The 15906-nt window shown below is 40.6% G+C and overlaps 1 protein-coding gene across 1 annotated transcript in view; it reads right to left on the bottom strand.

The window, feature by feature from the left end:
• TBXAS1 (thromboxane A synthase 1) overlaps positions 1-15906 on the bottom strand; it is a 154172-nt gene that overhangs the window by 111665 nt on the left and 26601 nt on the right. The window contains exon 3 of the mRNA XM_046020971.1: positions 678-771. Within this exon, the coding sequence (XP_045876927.1) occupies positions 678-771 (94 nt within the window). The remainder of the gene's footprint in view (positions 1-677; positions 772-15906) is intronic.

Genomic DNA, 15906 nt, shown 5'->3' on the forward strand with positions numbered 1-15906 from the left:
GTAGGCAGAGAGGCAGGCAGAGAGAGAGAGGAGGAAGCAGGCTCCCGCTGAGCAGAGAGCCCGATGCGGGGCTCGATCCCAGGACCCTGAGATCATGACCTGAGCCGAAGGCAGAGGCTTTAACCCACTGAGCCACCCAGGCGCCCCACGAACACACATATTATTGTTCCCCACCTGGGTTTGAATTCTTGCCCTTGTGTTTATTGCTCCTGCCAGACCTCTGTCTCCAGGAAGTCGTCCAGGGTGATTCTAGCCCTGACAATCTTCCTCTCTTCTGAAGGACACCACAGCTACCGTCTCTCTCACCTAATCTAGCACTAGGGTACATCCCATCTGGTGCTGAACACCATGATTTCACGTGTTCACTTAAGGGCATAAGTAACTTCTACTTCTTCCACATCCCAGGGTCTGGCACATTTAGATACTCAGTCAGTGGGTTTTGGGGTAAATGGAGGAATGGAAAGATGGCAGGACTCAACACATGTTGATGAGTGATAATCAATGGATCGTTGTCGTCACGCGAGACTTCATTCAAGGAGGGGAAGGCTCATCACACAGTGCCTTCACATATAGACCACCCAAGTGTGGGTGACCTAGATGGACGCAGTGCTCCATGGGAAAAGCTGCCCTGGGCTCAGCATATCGTATGCTGGAAGACAATGGAAGGCTGCACTTACCTGGCGGAAAAATGTCAGATTTCCAATAAAAGGAGAAGGCTTGGGATGTCTGATGCCCAGCTTCTCCAGTCTTGAAAACGCTGATGTGGAATACCTAAGGGGAAAAGCAAATCTTAAAAACCAAGAAACTGAAGCTTTCATTCATATGTTGACCCTATTGGGAAACAGAATTAGTGAGTTCTCCTCAAGGAAGAGTGGTAGGAGTGGTTTCTGGTTGACAATGTCCAAGGACCAAAGAGATAGAGGCATAGAGGTGCGAGAGTGGAATGGACCCCAGGAAATTCCTCCTGATCCCATGACAGGCTGGAGACGGAGGAATCCTAAAATCTCAGAGGTGGGAGACACCTTGGTGAGGCGTCTTCTAAATGCCCCTTCCCCACCATCAATATGTTGTTTTTTAAAAATGTACCTCTCCCCAGTTCAATTCCTTTGCTTCTACATCAACCATGTACAATTATCAGAAGACCAAAAAAAAAAAAAAAAAAAATCCCAATGGCAAAAATAAGTTCCCTGTGCAAATTTGTGTGTTTTGCTGGTCAAAACTGACCTCTGCACATAATTTGTCCCTCATCACATTCCATGACTTAAGAGAGAAACACAGAAATAGGGAGGCAGAGAACACACCATGGAGACAAGACCTCATCGCCAACTCCTTATAACCTCTTCATGTCTTTGTTTTCATGGCCTGAAACCGTATGGGAAGCATATTTTCTTAACCAAAAATCAGGAAACGTGGCCCGACAGATTTTGATGCCACTTTCCAGGAGAAAGCAGCAGTCTGAGAAGTGCAGCGTAGCTGTCAAAACATTGGAATTACTAGGATATTTCACCGGTTTATGGGAACAGAGGGATAACACAGTTAAAGTCAGAACTGGCTTAGAAAAACCTGGACATATGGCTGTAATCCCTAATCAGCCAGCCAATTAGGTCAAAAGTTCAGTTAGTTCAGAAAAATTAATGAGTCAAACTGGGTGTTTAGCATCATGCAGAGATCAGCCAAATCTCAATTTAGGAGCAAGGAAAAATATAGAGCATATCATTACAGCCAAGCTTCCTAGGAGCACTAGAATTTAGATGAACAAAATGCTGCTCTAAAAATCACTCACTTATCATTAGAAAGATGGAATGTTTGCTATAGTCTTTGACCTCCCCCTTGCCCTCCTATAGTCCAATAAGGAGCACTTAAAATAAGAACGTTGCATCAAATATTCAAATATTCAGGGAAAGGACAACCCAACCCAAGTGTTGATTTGCATTATTCTGAGCAATGGGTCTACTTTTAAAGTAGTCACAAGGGAGAACCAAGAATGGGAAGGAGGTTTCCACCATCTGGCTGCTTTACTGGGTTTGAATGAATTCCTAGGACATCACTCGGAAGTCCATGTTCAAGTGTAATTGCAGATCACCCTCTGAAGCCACATGTGAATTACACAGATTAGTCATGCCAACATTCCTCTTCATTAGTGTGTGTACCAAAGGTCGATAGCATAGTAGGTACAATTATTTGTTCAAGTAGACTAGGATATTTTAAATAACTCCCCTCACACCTAAAAGGGAAGACCAAAGAAAACTTACCAGCCCACTTAAGACTTCTCTCAACATCCTTGAATCTGGTTTCCAGGTTCATGTCTTCATCAGTTTTTGTGAATTATTTTTAATAAATGTGATCTCTAATGGATGGAAGGAAATATGTAGATCTTGGGCCACATAATTACATCTTAATTTTGTAATTAGATGTCTTGATTGTCTAATTAAAGGACAAGAAGTCTGTGCCTAATTACATGTGCTAATTATAATGCAAGTCCATGCCCTAATTATGTAACTCCACTTACAAAAACATGGCTTGTGTGTCTCTGCACAAAATTCAGACATTTTCAAACATATGGCATCAGCAGAGAATGTTCTGGACACAACCATAAACTTCACTTTGCAACCCATACTCAAGTATAGAACTTGAGCATCTTCAGCTGGGAAGTGTCCAAAACTTGTCATCAGTAACCAGAGTCCTTGCACCAAAATCATCAGGGGGAAAGATCACTGCCACCAGACTTCCAGGCAGAATTGCAAAGTGGGTTCCATTTGTCTTTTTTTTTTATTTGTTTATTTACAGTATAACAGTGTTCATTGTTTTGGCATCACACCCAGTGCTCCATGCAGTACGTGCCCTCCCTATTACCCACCACCTGGTTCCTCAACCTCCCACCCCCCCCCACCCCCGCCACCCCTTCATAACCCTCTGGTTGTTTTTCAGAGTCCATAGTCTCTCATGGTTCATCTCCCCTTCCAGTTTCCCTCAACTCCCTCTCCTCTCCATCTCCCCATGTCCTCCATGTTATTTGTTATGCTCCACAAATAAGTGAGACCATATGATACTTGACTCTCTCTGCTTGACTTATTTCGCTCAGCATAATTTCTTCCAGTCCCATCCATGTTGCTACAAAAGTTGGGTATTCATCCTTTCTGATGGAGGCATAATACTCCATTGTGTATATGGACCACATCTTCCTTATCCATTCATCCGTTGAAGGGCATCTTGGTTCTTTCCACAGTTTGGCGACCGTAGCCATTGCTGCAGTAAACATTGGGGTACAAATGGCCCTTCTTTTCACTACATCTGTATCTTTGGGGTAAATACCCAGCAGTGCAATTGCAGGGTCATAGGGAAGCTCTATTTTTAATTTCTTCAGGAATCTCCACACTGTTCTCCAAAGTGGCTGCACTAACTTGCATTCCCACCAACAGTGTAAGAGGGTTCCCCTTTCTCCACATCCTCTCCAACACATGTTGTTTCCTGTCTTGCTAATTTTGGCCATTCTAACTGGTGTTAGGTGGTATCTCAAAGTTGTTTTAATTTGAATCTCCCTGATGGCTAGTGATGATGAACATTTTTTCATGTGTCTGATAGCCATTTGTATGTCTTGGTTGGAGAAGTGTCTGTTCATATCTTCTACCCATTTTTTGATATGATTATCTGTTTTGTGTGTGTTGAGTTTGAGAAGTTCTTTATAGATCCTGGATATCAACCTTTTGTCTCTACTGTCATTTGCAAATATCTTCTCCCATTCCGTGGGTTGCCTCTTTGTTTTGTTGACTGTTTCCTTTGCTGTGCAGAAGCTTTTGATCTTGATGAAGTCCCAAAAGTTCATTTTTGCTTTTGTTTCCTTGGCCTTTGGAGACATCTTAAAAGAAGTTGCTGTGGCTGATATCGAAGAGGTTACTGCCTATGTTCTCCTCTAGGATTCTGATAGATTCCTGTCTCACGTTGAGGTCTTTTATCCATTTCGAGTTTATCTTTGTGTACGGTGTAAGAGAATGGTCGCGTTTCATTCTTCTACATATCGTTGTCCAGTTTTCCCAGCACCATTTATTGAAGAGACTGTCTTTTTTCCATTGAATATTTTTTCCTGTTTTGTCGAAGATTATTTGACCATAGAGTTGAGGGTCCATATCTGGGCTCTCCACTCTGTTCCACTGGTCTATGTGTCTGTTTTTATGCCAGTACCACGCTGTCTTGGTGATCACAGCTTTGTAGTAAAGCTTGAAATCGGGTAACGTGATGCCGCCAGTTTTGTTTTTGTTTTTCAACATTTCCTTAGCAATTCGGGGTCTCTTCTGACTCCATACAAATTTTAGGATTATTTGCTCCAGCTCTTTGAAAAATATCGGTGGAATTTTGATTGGAATGGCATTAAAAGTATAGATTGCTCTAGGCAGTATAGACATTTTAACAATGTTTATTCTTCCAATCCAAGAGCATGGAACAGTCTTCCATCTTTTTGTGTCTTCTTCAATTTCTTTCATGAGTGTTCTGTAGTTCCTCGAGTACAGGTCCTTTACTTCTTTGGTTAGGTTTATGCCCAGGTATCTTATGGTTCTTGGTGCTATAGTAAATGGAATCGATTCTCTAATTTCCCTTTCTGTATTTTCATTGTTAGTGTATAAGAAAGCCACTGATTTCTGTACATTGACTTTGTATCCTGCCACGTTACTGAATTGCTGTATGAGTTCTAGTAGTTTGGGGGTGGAGTCTTTGGGGTTTTCCATATAAAGAATCATGTCATCTGCGAAGAGAGAGAGAGTTTGACTTCTTCCTTGCCAATTTGGATACCTTTTATTTCTCTTTGTTGTCTGATTGCCATTGCTAGAACTTCTAATACTATGTTGAACAAGAGTGGTGAGAGTGGGCATCCTTGTCGTGTTCCTGATCTCAACGGGAAGGCTGCAAGCTTTTTCCCATTGAGGATGATATTTGCTGTGGGTCTTTCATAGATAGATTTTATGAAGTTCAGGAATGTTCCCTCCATCCCTATACTTTGAAGCGTTTTCATCAGGAACGGATGCTGGATTTTGTCAAATGCTTTTTCTGCATCAATTGAGAGGACCATGTGGTTCTTCTCTCTTCTCTTATTGATGTGTTCTATCACACTGATTGATTTGCGAATGTTGAACCAACCTTGCAACCCAGGGATGAATCCCACCTGGTCATGGTGGATAATCTTTTTAATGTGCTGCTGGATCCTGTTTGCTAGGATCTTGTTGAGAATCTTTGCATCCATATTCATCAGTGATATTGGTCTGAAATTCTCCTTTTTGGTAGGGTCTTTGCCTGGTTTTGGGATCAGGGTAATGCTGGCTTCATAAAGAGAGTCTGGAAGTTTTCCTTCTGCTTCAATTTTTTGGAACAGCTTCAGGAGAATTGGTGTTATTTCTTCTTTGAAAGTTTGGTAGAATTCCCCAGGGAATCCGTCAGGTCCTGGGCTCTTGTTTTTTGGGAGGTTTTTGATCACTGCTTCAATCTCATTACTAGATATCGGTCTATTCAGTTTGTCAATTTCTTCCTGGTTCAATTTTGGGAGTTTGTAGCTTTCCAGGAATGCATCCATTTCATCTAGGTTGCTTAGCTTATTGGCATATAACTGTTGGTAATAATGTCTGATGATTGTTTCTATTTCCTTGGTGTTAGTTGTGATCTCTCCCTTTTCATTCATCATTTTATTAATTTGGGCTTTCTCTCTTTGTCTTGCTCCCACTTCTCTGCACCCTTGTTTCATACTCTCTGGTCCCAGTGTTCCCATACTGCCCTCTATCTCCAAAAAAAAAAGATTCTTGGACAACTCATAGACCCCAGGTGTTATGGTTTGAATCTGTCACCCCCAAAAAAGATCCGTTGAAGTCCTAACACCTAACCCACAGAATATGATCTTATTTAGAGACAGGGTGGTTGCTAATGTGATTAGTTAAAATGAGGTTGGGATGCCTGGGTGGCTTAGTTGGTTAAGCGTCTGCCTTCGGCTCAGGTCATGATCCGAGGGTCCTGGGATCGAGTCATGCTCCTTGCTCAACGGGGAGCCCGCTTCTCCCTTCACCTGCTGCGCTCCCTGCTTGTGTGCTCTCTCTCTCTCTCTCTCTCTGGCAAATAAATAAATAGAATCTTTAAAAAAAAAAAAAGATGAGCTCATACTCAAGTAGAGTGGATCCCTAACCCATGACAGGTGTCCTCATAAAAGGATGGCCACATGAAGACATGGAGACACAGGGAAAATCTCACTTGACAGCGGAGGCAGAGACTGGAGTTACACAGCTACAAGCCAGGGCACACCAAAGATCGTCAGCAAACCACCAGAAGCTAGAAAGAAGCCAGGAAGGAGTACTCCCTACAGGTTTCAGAGGGAGCACAGCCCTGCAAAAAGCATAATTTCAGACTTCTAGCTTCCAGAACAGAGACAACACATTTCTGGTGTCTTAAACCCCGTTTGTAGTACTTTGTTAGGACAACCCCTAGGAAACAGAAACACCAGGAATACCCCTGAATGAGTTTTAGAGAGTCAATGAAAAAAGATTTTTAAAATGTCCTCCTGCTACTTTAAAAACTCTCATTGCAGAGGAAATTTCTTTTTTATGTCAAATTGTACCATTAAGTCCTGTGCCATCAGAAAAGTGCAGGTGGCCTGGGAGGCTACTGTGAAAGGTAATATGTGACCAAGCGGCCGCCATATTGTGATATTTAGAACAGCTTCTCTTTGATGGGAATTTTTTAAAAATATTTTTTATTTATTTGTTTGACAGAGGGAGACACACAGCGAGAGAGAGAGAACACAAGGAGGGGAGGTGGGAGAGGGAGAAGCAGGCTCCCGCTGAGCAGGGAGCCCCATGTGGGTCGATCCCAGGACCCCGGGATCATGACCTGAGCCAAGTCAGACGCTTAACGACTGAGCGACCCAGGAGCCCCTCTTTGATGGGAATGGATGCAAATATCCCTTAATTATGATTACGGACATCTATCATTGTTTACGTTAAGGATACTAATGTTGGAAAATGACATCAGAAAGTATATGCAGTAGCTTCAGATAGCATTGTTTGGTTTCATTTCAAGCTCAATCCATTGTTTCTTGGTACCCTGCATTGCAGTGGTGTGCCTTACACTGCCAGTCTCTAAATAAATTGAACCATGTGGATCAATTTCAAAGTAAGATTCCATTTTTAAAGCCTAGAAATTCCCCAGAATTTCATTTTCCCCAAGACAAAGCCCTTTCTTGGTGGATTCAACAAAAGTGGTCAGCCAATATACTGGTTAGCCAAAGAAGCCACTTGTGATAAATTGAGGGGATATTTTGATGACTCATTCATTAAAGAGATAGTCAAGTTGATTGAGGTTTGGAGCAAGAGAAGACAATCAAATGATGGCCTGCCCTCCAAGATTTCCCTCACTGCATATCTTAAGCAACCATAGAGGAAGTGGTTTCTCTGCTGTGTGCTTCTGGAAAGAGCCAACTCCTGGTTCATCCATGATGTTCTCAACAACACTATCAAAGAATTTCTCCGTGATGAGTTTCAGAGGCTGTTGATATTTTTGAAATGCTGAAAGATTCCTTTGGCAATAGCACATCTCCTGGGGTAAAAACTGTGATCCTCCAGTGAAGCCAGGTAGCCCATCTGTCCTGCTCTTTGGAGAAGAAAAGCCCTTTGTCATGGTTCTCTACGCTTGCAACACGTACAACCATCAGTTCCATTAAGAATTGTGGCCACATTGGAAATGTTATTAGAAACAAGACTTTAAATTGTAGCTTCTCAAAAGGTCTTAAGACAAAGGAACAGAATGCGATGTTGGCTAGCTTTGACAGAAATTTGGGCAAAACATACTACCAACTATTGGAGACATGGCCTACTTTCATTTTACCCTAATTTTTTCCAGTTTTTTCTCTGAGGATATTTTCTATTTTTGAGATTCTATTTTCTATAATGTTTTTCTATTTCTATTTCTTTGTATTTCTACTTTTTTCATTTAATATAAAGAAAAATCTCCATGTCATGAATCCTTTATGAATATTATTTCTATGGCTATATAATATTTCTCTTATGGACATATCCTAATATACTAAACTATCCTTATTATTAAGTATTTAGGGTGATCTTGAATTTTTAGCTAATTTAAATTATTCTACTGTAATGACTATCTCTGTGCATCAAGTCTTTCCAGCACTTTCTCCATGGAGCTTTCTCAGACCTGAAATCCATGGGTCACCGGATTCAAACATTGGTATACAAAGCTTCCCAGAAATGTTGTCCCAACAAGTCTCATTGTCTGTGTATCCATTTCACCAAAGGCGCTCATGAAATTTTTTTCTAATTTTGTAGACGCGTCAATGTATCTTGATGTCTGCATTTCTCTCGTAATTAGAGAGAGAGACAGAGGGAGCGAATACATTTTGCCATCTCTTTTTCCTCTAATTTCAAAAATATTTCCCAACTTCAAAATGATTTTCTTTCCCATCCTCCCCCCCCTCGTTCCTACCATGGCTTATCTAGGTAGCAGGCACAATTGTGCCACACTGACTGGTTAAATAATTAATTGGAAACTGAGCAGTCATTGATAGGTGACTGCAGGCTGACTCCAAGCACATATTTGGACCGGGAGAGGAAGATAAGCAAATGAATTCTGAATAGTTTTTATTTAGAAAATAACTCACCATCGCCTTGTTAGTTGATTTTAAATTCTATTTTCTTCTCCTTCCTTGCCCCATTTATACTATAGAAACTGTAGGCATAGCAGTTGCCTCAGTCATGGCTCCCACCAGGAGTTCCTTGGAAATACGAAGCTTCTAGAAGAGGTCATCCCAGTTGCCCTGTTAGCATCTCATCTCTGTTTCAGCATCCTTCGCCTCATGTTCAGTCCCCTTTCCTCAAGACCTTGCTCTCAGCTTGACTTCAGGGCTGGAAATCATCTGGTGTACGTTTATCCATGTCTCCATTAGTAGTACTAGTTAGATTATCTACTAAGATAAAACTTGCAAACCACAATGTTCATTCACTAATCTATAAAGTTGGTGTCCCTTTCCAAGAACAAGAATCTGATGTCCCTCCTCAGAGTCCCTCCTTTCCAAGTACTTGAGACACCAAATCTATCATCAGAGGGTAATGTGTTGAGTCAGGTTCTATAATGAGAGGGGGCTCATCAAACAAGTATGTCCCTGGGACCCTGTTAAAATAATCCTGCCCTAAAGCCAAGCATACCCCTATAAACAGTTGGCCAAGAGACAGTATGTTTGCTGTCCTGCTCCTCTTTCTCTGCTGATTGGCCGCCTCTGTCATACACCTTAGTAATAGTGGTGCTTGGGTCTATTCTGATCCTTTTGTCTGGCTTGTGGAGATCCCTCACTACTTTAGCTATTATAATTCTGTAATACTTTTTAATATCTTACTTTCTCATATTTTAGAATTAATTAGTATAGTTTGATGAAAAATTTTGTTGAGATATTTTTATTGGAATTGTATTAAATTTATAAATTAGAGGACAAAGATTATCACCACATTGAGTATTCTCATCCTATGAATGTGTTGTAGCTCTCCATTAATTCCATTATCTCTTTCGTTCAGTGACATTTTCTAATCTTAATGCACAGAAGAGTATCTTTTTGCCATCTACATACATTTGTTATTGGTATTGCTCATCTGTAGAAACTCCATTTGGACTTTTAAAAAATTACCATATAGTGGGGCGCCTGGGTGGCTCAGTGGGTTAAAGCCTCTGCCTTCGGCTCGGGTCATGATCCCAGGGTCCTGGGATCGAGCCCCACATCGGGCTCTCTGCTCCGCGGGGAGCCGCCTTCCTCCTCTCTCTCTGCCTGCCTCTCTGCCTAGTTGTGATTTCTCTCTGTCGAATAAATAAAATATTAAAAAAAAAATTACCATATAGTGTATTATTAGTTTCAGAGGTAGAGTTTAGTGATTCATGAGTTGCATATAACACCCAGTGCTCATTACTGCAAGTGCCCCCCACTGCCCCCCTAGCAACCCTCAGTTTGTTTCCCATAGTTAGGAGTCTCTTATAGTTTTTCTTCCTCTCTGTTTTCCTCGTATTTTATTTTTTCCTTCCCTTCCCCTATGTTTATGTTTTGTTTCTTAAATCCCACATATGTCAGAGAAAGACAAATACCATATGATTTCACCATTTTTTTTAATGCCAATCTTATCATCAAGGATCCTTCTAAACTTTCTCTTTAGTTCTACTGATTCACCTGTTGGATATCTGGTTTCTTAGGCTGACGGTCATATTTTATACAAATAATATCAATTTTATTTCTTTTAATCCTTTTCTCTCATTTTTCATTCTCTTTTCTTATTACATTGGTTAGGACCTCTAGTACAATGTTTAAAAGCAGCAATAAAAGAGAGTATCCTTTTCATTCTCCTGACTATGGGAGTGTATCTAATGTTTCAAAATTGAATGTGAGATTTTGCTGCAGATTTTTTACAGATATCCTTTATTGGGTTAAGAAATTTCTTCTATTTCTAGTTTGCTTAGAGAGTTTTTCTTTTCCTTTTCCTTTTTTTTTTTTAAAGGTTTTATTTATTTGACAGACAGATCACAAGTAGGCAGAGAGGCAGCAGAGAGAGAGGAGGAAGGGGGTCCCTGCTGAGCAGAGAGCCCGATGCGGGGCTCGATCCCAGGACCCAAAGATCATGACCTGAGCCAAAGGCAGAAGCTTTAACCCACTGAGCCACCCAGGTGCCCTTAGAGAGTTTTCCTAGATTAGTCTTGCTATAAGCTTGTTTATTTTATTAATCTTTTCAAAGTATCGGGTTTTGCTTTTTTTGACCATTTCTAGGTTTTTTTGTTTGTTTGTTTTATATTTCATTATTTTATACTCATTTTTTATTGTGGTATTCCTTCTGCTTTCTTTGGGTTTATTCTTTGTTCTTTGTTTCTTTGTTTTTTTGTTTGAGTTTTTAAGTTAACAATTTAACTCACTTTTTTTTTTTCAGTAATTTTAAAAAGTAAATGTAGTTAAGGATGTAAATTTCCTTCTAAGCACTTCTCCCCCAACCCAAAGACTTCTTTACCTGCATCCTACACATTTTGAAATGTAGTGCTTTCATTGTCTAATAACATTCTAATAGGAAACCTCGGAATATAATATAAAACGTACTATAAGGTGCACACAAGCAAAACTCAGGGAGCTATTTTAGAATTATAAGACCTTCCAATTGTTTTCAATTCTGCCCAGCCTTATCCACAAGACATAGTAAGTAAAATTCATTATAATTTGAATCCAAAGACCTAGAAAAGGGAACTGCTTCTAACCTTCACTCCTCTGGAGGTTGAAGAATGAAGGAGAACTGAACAAATACCGAAGTATCTGACTGATGTGCAGTTCTTTCCCCAATAATGTAAGAACCACAAAAGCCTCGTCATTGTAATCATTAACCTGATGACAGCTTTGTCACAACAGAAGAAAAATACGTTTATACAGACATGCAAAGAGAGTTATACAGTCATTACTATTATTATAATTTATAATAATTTTGAATGTTTCCTATGTACCAGGTACTATGCTAAAAACTTTTTATACATTGTCTTACATGAGTCTTCCAACAATCATATAAAGATAGAAATCAATATTATCTTCATCTTACTGATTAGGAAATTAAATCTTAAAGAGGCCAGGGAATGTACCCAAGGCAATGCTGCCACAGTTGAGTGAGCTTGGAAACCAGGTCGGCCACATTTCAAACAGGTCCTGGTAGCGACTAACTCCACTAACCTGCTCCTTCTCATCCTCGAGGCCGGGATGCTGCGGATAAGCCACCACATGAGAACACACAGTGACTACGCCGAGAACAAAGGCAGGCTTATTAGAAACCCAAAGTACAATAATAACAGATACTAATTAACTGACGATCATGAGAGAGAGCTTTTGTCCTTCTAAAAGCCAACCCCCTCACTTCTGTTTCTTACCAATCTTTTACTCAGAATGCTCACCTATTTCTTCTTTCTGTTGTGTTCCTGTTTCCTTTTCTACTGGATCATTCCTATCCATATACAGACATGATGCAGTGTCTTCCATCTTGGAGGAAAAAGACAAATTCCTTCGATTCTAGTTATTGCCTTGTTTTTCTTCCTTCCTTGCCAGTAACTTCCTCGGAAAGCATTATCTAGACTTGTTCTCTACCCTTCTACACCCCTAGTCTCTTCTCCACCTGTTCCAACTACGTTTTGTGTACCCACCACGTCACTGGGGACTGCCTTTGTCAAGGTCACCCATGATCCTGACCGGGTCCATCAGTGATTCCTTGCCAGTCTCTGTACTTGATCTCTGAGCAGCATTTGGCACAGATGAACACTTTCTTCTTCCTGAATCATTCTTCTCATGCTCCCTGTCAGCACTCCTTTGACCTCAGCAGCTGCTTCTTGGTGTCTTTGCTGGCTCCTTTCCTTCTAATAGTCTCATCAGCTTACATACCCCTATACATCACTAACTTTCACATTTCCATGGCTAGTTCCATTCTCCCCATTGAACTCTTCTTTATCCAAATGCCAAATTGGCTGCATCCTTTTAATGTCCATTGGGCCCATTAAACTTAACATATAGACCTGAATTCAGTTTTCCCTCTAAATTTCATCCTGCCCGGTCATCTCTATGTCACTGTTGCAACCACAGTCCACCAGTTGCTCAAGCCAGAAACATCTGAGACATGGTCGTGTGTGTGATTGTTTAAAATATGACTACCCAGGTTAGGTGGAGGGTTATACATCTCCAGCCCATTTACAATAGGCTGGGTTATATGACCTTTTTTTGGCCAACTGAGCACGAACCGACACGATGTGTGCCACATCCGAGCAGAACTCAAAAGAGCCGCACGTGGTGAGCCATTGGATATTTTCCCCTCTGCCATGAGACCACTAGTCTCCCAGGTGAGAATTGTTCCAGAAGCCTGGGTCCTGTTATGAAGATGAGGAGGACCAGAGCTGAAAGTGGCCCATGCTGGACATCTCATGGGGGAAAGAAAGAAATATTTGTTGATGTAAATCACTGAGATTGGAGGCAGTTGCTATCCATGTGAAGCTTACCTGAAGCTGACTGATATTAGACCTGATTTAGCCTTTTCTTTCATTTTTCACACTTTACATACACTCTATCATTTCTGCCCACTTCTCTCCATCTCCACTGCTTCCACCCTGGTACAAGCCCAGGGGAGGATGATTTGCTAGTGTCTAGCATATGCATTTCCCTTTGACCCGTCAAATTCACGCCTAGGAATTTGTTCTACCCATGTACTTGAACATATACGTATGTAGAGGGGTATTCATTTCAGCATTTCTACAACATGGAAAGACTGGAAACAACCTAGATACCTGTAAGTTTGGGGCTGTTTAAATAAATCATTATGCACATTGAATCGTATAGTATGCAACAAAGTTGGAAAGTCATCAAGACACAATATTACCCATAGTTGGCATTTAAATTTCCCCAATTGCCTCATGATTTTACAGTATGATTATCGAATGAGGACCTAAATAAACTCTATACGTTGTAATTGGGTGTATCTCTAAGTCTCTAAATTTCCCTCAACTTCCTCCCATCCACCTTTTTTCCTCTTGAATTTTTTATAAACAAAACAGGTGTGTCTTGTAGGTTTTCCCATAGTCTGAATTGCACTGGTTGCTTCCTCTGGCTTGTAGTTCAACATGTTCTTCAGTCCCGGTCTGGTAGTGAGATCTAAACCATTGGCTCTTGAATTTGTCTGCACCCTGAGAACCTTCAGAATATTCTCATTTTGTGTCCCACCCCCAACCCCAGAGGGTGACTTAATTATTTAGGGTGTCTCTTGGGCTCTGGAATTTTGAAAAGATCCTCAGGTGATGGTGGTGTTCCAAGTTTGGAAACCACTGATCCAGAGGCTTCTTCTGCAAGACTGCTCTACGGGAGATTGGTAATGTCTGTTTTTCTCTTCTATTGTGATCTGCTGTGGGGATTATCACCTAGATCTATTAATTCATTAGAAGCTGCAAAATGCTGATATTCCTTCTGCGCTTATTAGCTGGAATAATTCTGAATTTACCCTCTTCTGCTATGATTACTCTGAGGAACTGTTCATATAAGAAAAGTAGGATCAATGTTCAAGTCTTTCCTTTTTTTTTTTAAATTTCAAACCTGCCTATTTATTGATTTATTTTAAACAGCTTTATTGAAATATAGCTGATCCACAGTAAACTGCATGCATGTCATTGGTTTGATCAGCCTGGACAAGATACCATCACCACAGTTGAGGTCAGAGATCTATTGATCACCTCCAAGAGTTTCCTCATGCCTCCCTGTCTTTAATTCCTTTTTTCTTCAGTGCTTAGAATACCTATCATGAGATCTACCCTCTCAACAAAACATTAGCCCACGACACAGCATTGCTGTTCACTGAAGCTGATTCGTCTTGCATTACTGACATTTCGTACCAACTGAACAACTCCCATTCCTTTCCCTGGCCCTGACAGCCTCTGTTTGATTCTCTGCTTCTGTGAGCTTGAATATTTTGGGCACCTCATGCAGTCCTTGCCTTCTGTGTCAAGTCTTTCCTTTTATTTTTAGTTTTCAAAATAATGAGTTGATTCTGTAACATCTTACAGTAGTAACTCATGATATTTTGTATCCTTATGAATTCATGGATTTAAAAATATTTGATGCTCTTTGATCCATTGCAGTCATCATTTTATTCATCAAATTGTCCCATCTTTGGCTAGTGGGAGCATTTATAAGTCTGCTCCTGAGTATTTTTGATAGAAAGTCTTTCTTGCTTTCTGAAATGACAAGATGTTCCAGGTTCATCTTGTACATTTCTTGCCCTAGACCTAGATTAGCCACTTTCCCAAGAAGCCCTGGTTCTGTTTAGTGGAAAATGATCTCTAGGGATCCTAAGAGGAGAAAGACTTTTCACTGTACTTCTTGGTGATACTTCATGATACTATTTTGGTACTTCAATCACATGGATGTCTATTCAAAAACATAAATAGATCCTGAAACTTTTTAATTGACTCCTCTGTAATTAGTATTATTTTAAATGTATAGTGGTACCTACAAAAAAGATCAGTATGGTGAATCCTAATAGAGAGGGCACGGATTGCATGGAGCACTGGGTGTGGTGCAAAAACAATGAGTACTGTTACGCTGAAAATAAATAAATAAATTTTTTTTAAAAAGTGAGGGAATTTTTCCACCTCACACAAATCAGAATGGCTAAAATCATCAGCAAGTCAGGTGATGACAGATGTTGGAGAGGTTGCAGGAAAAGGAGAACCCCCTACACTGTTGGTGGGGATGCAAGCAGGTGCAGCCTCTCTGGGAAACAGCATGGAGGTTCCTCAAAAAGTTGAAAATAGAGCTACCCTATGGCCCAGCAATTGCACTACTGGTATTTATCCCAAAGATAGAAATGTAGTGATCTGAAGGGACACATGCACCCCAATGTTTATAGCAGCAATGTCCACAATGTCCATCAACAGATGAATGGATAAAGAAGATGTGGTATACACACACACACACACACACACACACACATATATATATATATATATATATATATATATATACAATGGAATACTACTCAGCCAGCAAAGAAAAGAAAAAAGAAATCTTGCCATTTGCAATGACACAGATGGAACTAGAGGGTATTATGCCAAGTGGAAGAAGTCAATCAGAGAATGACAGTTATCATATGATCTCATTCATATGTGGCATTTAAGAAGCAAAACAGAGGATCTTAGGGGAAGGGAGAGAAAAATAACAGAAGACCAAATCAGAGAGTGAGACAAACCATTAGAGACTCTTAATCACAGGAAATGAACCGAGGGTTGCTGGAGGGGAGGTGATGGGGGGTGGGGTAACTGGGTGATGGGAGTTAAGGAGGGCATGTGATGTAATGAACCCTGGGTATCATATGAGACTAAGGAATCACTGAA

This window comes from Meles meles, chromosome 10 (assembly GCF_922984935.1).
Source record: "Meles meles chromosome 10, mMelMel3.1 paternal haplotype, whole genome shotgun sequence".
Lineage (NCBI taxonomy): Eukaryota > Metazoa > Chordata > Mammalia > Carnivora > Mustelidae > Meles > Meles meles.